Here is a 6,482-nt window from a genome sequence, read left to right as displayed (position 1 = left end):
ATATTTGCAATGCGACAAATTATGATATTTATTAATATATTTGCATTAATAAATTTGATTACTTTTGCAAAATTTCGATAGTGACAGCATCATAGCGGAACTAGCACCGGTGCCGTGACCAAAGGCTACTATTTTATCTGGATTTCCGCCAAAGAAGTGTATGTAATCCCTCACCCAGTCGACGGCCAGTATCATGTCGAACATGCCGTTATTGCCCGGCAATTCCTTCGTACCTGTGCTCAAAAATCCTGGAAAGGATTGCTGACTGAGTTGCTTTTCTCGCTTGTATCGTCTCATGTACTCTTATTCTAAATTCTTGTTATGTTACAAAGTTGTGCCGTAGATTTCAAAGTCATGTCTACGTAGATTATTCTACATAACGTATTCGCTTTTTCTTGTCCTTTTTCATGTAAACAATATAAACTATATGTAGAACCCATGTAGCATCCCAGTAAGCAAGGAAAATTAAATTAACGTTTAGAAACGTTGACTTCATGTGCATTAATTTGGCATTTTTTAATAATATTGCATTTATATTTTTCACATGTTATTTTGCAATTTGATTTTTCTGAATGCTATTTAAACATTTTAAAAACATCACAAAAAATATATTTTTCAAATGTTACTTTAACATTTATTTGAGATCAATGCAACATCTTAAAGATATTTTTGACGATTAAAACGTTATGGCAAGCCTATTTCAACATTACTGAAACTTTCAAATCGCAGTCAAAGTATGTTTATAATGATGTTCGATACAATATTAAACACTACATATTTGACAATATTACAGGTTTTTAAATATCATTGTAGTAACGTTATATTAATGATTTCTTGCTTACTGCGATAAATCTCTAAAAAACTTTCTAAAAAGTTCCCAAGTCCTCCAGAATATTTTTAGAATTTTTTAAGAAATTTTTTAAAGATTTGTGCTATATAGAAATATTGTAAATTACATTAAGATGTACAAGAAAAATATAATTAAATTATGAAAATTACTGTTTTTGTTTTGGATATTATCCAGTAAGCAAGGAACATTAAATTAACGTTTAGAAACATTGACTTCATGTGCATTGTTTGGACATTTTTTAATAATATTGCATTTATATTTTTTACATGTTATTTTGTGATATGATTTTTCTGAACGATGTTTAAACGTTTTAAAAACATTACAAAAAATGTATTTTTTAAATACATCGTATTTTTTAAATACATGTATTTTTCAAATATTACTTTAACATTTATTTGAGATCAATGCAACATCTTAAAAATATTTCTGACTATTAAAACGGCAACTCTATTTCAACATTATTGAAACTTCCAAATCGCGGTCAAAGTATGTTCATAATGATGTTTGATACAATATTAAATACTACATATTTGACAATATTACAGGTTCTTGAATATCATTATAGTAACATTGTATTAATGATTTCTTGTTTACTGGGTAATTATAAATTTAATGTTTAAAACAGAGATAACAAATTGCATGAAATTCTCATTTCATAATGTGATAAATTGCTCAAACAAATTACACAAGATCTCCAGGTGATGTTCTCAGGACGTAGGGACGTTCCCAGAACGTCTTTAGAATGTCTTGTAGAGATCCGTGCTGTTTAGATGATAGATTTAACTTTATAAAAATATAAGCTCTTCTTAATTAATTTTACAGCCGTATGTTTTTGAAACGACACATTTAAATTATTTATTATCTACATAGATAATCTCACACATAGTTTATATTGTTTACGTGTAGACATAGAATATTATAATTGTGCTCAATCCTTTTCTATCATTTTCTATCTATGTTACGCTTTTCTCGTCGCGTCTCTTAATTACCTAATGACCCCAGTCTATATTGTATGGACACAACGATCATCTTCTTCTTAATTAGGTTTCTCATTTCATATTGGCACGCTGACCCTTGTCGAAAACCGCCGCCATGAATCCATATCAACACAGGATACCCGTCGCTAGAATCCGGAAGCGAGGGCGTGAAAACGTTCAGAAAGAGACAGTCCTCATTTCCCACGATTTTATTGCTTCCATAATGATTCGGTTGAGGACAAGGCGGTCCCCAAGTAGTAGCATTGTATTCTCCTTCAAGTTGCACAGGCGTAGCTCGCTGTAAATTGTCTTCTTTCAAACAATACGAACACGCTATCTAAGTCAATTGTATCGGTAAAGTGAAGCATTTGCTTATCCTTTCCAGTCAAAATTTGGGAAGTGTACAACTCCAATATTATTGATGTAAATTATGCAATATATTGTTTTTCGTAGTCAAGCTACATGTAAATTACGTCATTTACTCTTTCCTGTGTTCTGCAGATAGAACTGATATCTTGTATCAAATTCATTAAATTAGGCAGTGGCAGGATACGTGTGCTGAGAGATAATGTGATACTCTGTCCATATCGGTTTTATATTAATAATATGGTGTAAAGGATACAATAAAGAAGAACTTCCTGCTTTTTCATAGGATATATCTACCCAGATAGTATAGAGAATTCAAAAAGAATTCAGTCATATGTCACCAATTCTGAGTTTATTTTTAGATGCAACAAGAATTCTTTTCACTGAACTGAACTCTAAAGAATTGTTTTTGTATCTAAAAATGAACTCAGAATTGGTGACATACGACTAAATTCTTTTCGAATTCTTTTTAAATTCTCTGTGTTATCTGAGTAGTAAATAACAATTAACAGTAACGTTACATCAATTTCCAAAATAAACATATTGAAGTATATTATCTGCTTAGTGATTAGCACAAATACACAAAAATATGTTTTCATACAATAAAAATTTTTTCAATACATGAAAGAAATCATTTAATGCCATGAAAATTGTGCTGATATTCTGATGCTATAAAAATTATTGCTTATTTTGCCAAAAAGAAAACGCAATTAATTCAGAATTATCCCAGACAACATCTCCTGAGGATGTCCTGAGGACGAAGAAATGTCCTCAGGACTTCCTCAGGATGTAACTGACACCTGTGCAGTTAGGGATTGTATTAATAAAAAGTAAATGTTTTGTTTAAAATTATGGCGTAAAAATTAGTATTTTTAAAAATAAGCATATTTTAAAAGTACTATTTTTGCTAGATAGTATAAGTGCCATATAATATATATGTTATATATAATAATAGATATAGATAGATATAATATATATATATATATATATATATATATATATATATATATATATATATATATATATATATATATATATATATATATATATATATATATATATATATATATATATATATATATATATATATATATATATATATATATATATATATATATATATATATATATATATATATATATATATATATATATATATATATATATATATATATATATATATATATATATATATATATATATATATATATATATATATATATATATATATATATATATATATATATATATATATATATATATATATATATATATATATATATATATATATATATATATATATATATATATATATATATATATATATATATATATATATATATATATATATATATATATATATATATATATATATATATATATATACCGCGCTCTAGTAGGAAATTATAACATTAATGTAATATTATTGTTAGTTGCTGTTTATTGGATAGTTTTTATTACTCGCGACTACTTAACGCGATATAGTTTATAGCAGGTCATTGAATTCAATTATAATACAATTGAGTGGATACAAAGCAGACAGCATTAATGTATTCGATTACATACATTGTGATGTATCCGCCCGTTTATATAACGTTTCAATAGCATTCTCACTATGTTATATCTGATACACATTGTACGCATTGGTGTACACTATATAAAAAACTAGAGTGATAATTTAGGACAATATTATGTTTCTGTAATTAAAAAAAAAAACTAATATTTGAATTTGTGGGCTTTTAAATCATTCACATCTTATTGAGTACTTTTAATTTAATTTAATTTAAATTTTTATATTCATGCGTGGTTTTTGATAGACTTTCTTGCAAGTGCAATATAATACTATCATTACTGATGATATTTTTATTCAATATATAGAGTATGCAAATCAATTAAAACTTATTTAATTATGTTAAAAGTACGCGCAAAATATATTATATATATTTATAGATTTCTATTGTTATATTATCAACATTTTACCTGGAATCTATTTTGTCCCGTTGGAGGCTGTCCAAATCTAATTCCACGAAAGGTATAGAATCCTTTATTCAGATCGCGGCTACCGATAATGCGCGCTTGCCGACCATTTTTATTCACAAAAACCACTGGATCGTCTTCGGGAGGCTGCAAGGCCGGCATACCACCGACAATTCTTTTCTGTCTAATTAAATTCACATCTCGTGCGTCACTAAATGAATAAAGGAAAAGGATAAAGAGCAAGCTCACGCGTCTATTCATTTCGAATATGTATGTTGGAATGAAGGAACTTTATTCAAACTCAAATGTAAGTCACGCTTGGACAATCGATATAAGGTTTGGTGGGGGATTCAAGATATTATAGTAACTTACTGAGGAATCGTTGTAAACTCACATTCTTATAAGTTCTAAGTTTGCAGATCTTTTTATACATTTAAATTTATTTATTTATAGGATTAACGAGAAACAGATAAGTAAATAAATAAATGAACTTAAACTTTAATTATTACATAGAACTATTCTCAGCAAACACAATAATATAACAGTTACATCGTCGTAATATAACGGAATGTAATGTGCAATATAACATGTTTGTTACATCCCAGACGACACAAATGTCCAAAATCGAGTCATAAGACATCTTTAAGGCAACTTTAAGACATCTTTAAGACAATACTTTATAAATTTGTCTTAAAGACAACTTAAAGACAACTTAAAGACTTGTTAAAGACGTCTTATGTCCCACTTTTAGACATTGTGCTGTCTGAGATGTAACATATACGTTAGTTGTAATTTCCCACTCAAACGATATTGCAGCTATGTAACAGAAATATAACATGTTACTAAAATGTTATATAGCTGTTATATATATTGCTGAAATGTTAGCTGAAAAATAAATTATTATTTCCCAGTAATTATAAGTATTTAATTGTACGCAAAGATTACAAGCTACCACTCAATTTAAAATATCAATTAATTTGTAAAAGTATGCTCCTTAAAATATTATAATTATATACTTCGTATAAAAAATATTTTATAGCGCTCTTTGAATTCCACCTTCCGCTAAATGTAATCATTGTCAGTAACATTCAGTATGCAACGAAGCAATAATTTTATAATTTACCGCTATCTTGATGTTTTTCATCATTACGCGCGTGTACAGATTCGCAATGAAGTATATTCAATATTTTGATGAAACTGCATTTTTCTGTAGTTACCACTTACATACTGATTTTACACATTTTTATCGACAAATTTATCGACATAAAGTTGTTAAATAGCAAGATTTTCTGGTACACAAAATCCCGTAAGGCCAATGGTCTCTAGTATTATCTCGTCGGTGGTGCAAAACCAAAGTTTTTAAGTTGATGATTCTCAAGATTCAAAAATGTTTTTCAAGTTTAGCGCTATATGGCATATTATATCTATTGGGCGGAAGATGGCGACTTAGATCTTCCGGAATTAGCGCATTGGTTGGTTTCTACAACCTGGCAATCCTGCACTCATTCTCTGTTCGACGTGGTTCGACGGTGGTCTCGTAGGTATGTAATCAAGTATTAGTTTGTAGCAGAATATCCGTTTTTATTTATGCATTCCAATCAAATCCATACGATAAAACTTGTAATTCTGTTTCCTCTGTTTTTTTATACTGTTTTAGATATGCACGATATTTTTATGAATTGAAACGTAAATTTAGTACTTTGAGTCGTTTCGAGGTTAACGTAAGGTGACGTGCACAGCGTGTTGTGTCTAAAAAGTTATACGACTAAATAGTTTTGAGTAAATTAAGAGATTTTGTAGTAAAGTTAAAAAATATTACGAGTAACAAGTAGAAACTGAGTATCATATAGCTTTTGAAGAAAGACAAATACATGTTAAAAAAGAAAGAAAAAACATTCCGTACAAATACCGGCAACTACGTGTTTCACAAAAGAACATTAACAAATGTTTTCTTATAAAATGGCATCGATAAGCACACTATTAAATTCATGCGATCGAAATTCGAAAGAGTTCGAATTATTAGTACATGATTTAATAGTTAACAACAGCGACGTGCCATTTGATAATCGAGAGGTAAAAAATATCTTTTCATTTTGTACAAAAAATTCATACGATACAAATGATTAAAAAGCTTTGATTAAGTTAAACAATATAATGACGAAAGATGATCATTTTATTTACGTGAAAATTTCACGTGCTGCTTATAATATACGTTATTATAATTTTTTTATTTTTACCTTTTTGGCTTTGTCCTTTGGTAACATTTTTATTGAGAAATTAAATCTCAATCGATATATATATATATATATATAT

General features: G+C 28.1%; 1 protein-coding gene across 1 annotated transcript in view; it reads right to left on the bottom strand.

The window, feature by feature from the left end:
- The window catches only part of LOC116840382 (carboxylesterase 5A-like), a 6,734-nt gene extending 2,277 nt beyond the window's left edge, over positions 1-4,457 (bottom strand). The window contains exons 1-3 of the mRNA XM_032807002.1: positions 4,173-4,457; positions 1,840-2,125; positions 63-248 (exon numbers count right to left, since the gene is read on the bottom strand). Of these exons, the coding sequence (XP_032662893.1) occupies positions 63-248; positions 1,840-2,125; positions 4,173-4,430 (730 nt within the window). The 5' untranslated portion in view covers positions 4,431-4,457. The remainder of the gene's footprint in view (positions 1-62; positions 249-1,839; positions 2,126-4,172) is intronic.
- Positions 4,458-6,482: the final 2,025 nt, after the last annotated feature.

This window comes from Odontomachus brunneus, unplaced genomic scaffold (assembly GCF_010583005.1).
Source record: "Odontomachus brunneus isolate Ranch 3 - 2012 unplaced genomic scaffold, Obru_v1 Obru_scaffold_009, whole genome shotgun sequence".
Taxonomy (NCBI): Eukaryota; Metazoa; Arthropoda; class Insecta; order Hymenoptera; family Formicidae; genus Odontomachus; species Odontomachus brunneus.
The sequence above is the reverse complement of the archived record's forward strand: the minus strand, read 5'-3'. Positions and strand labels throughout refer to the sequence as shown.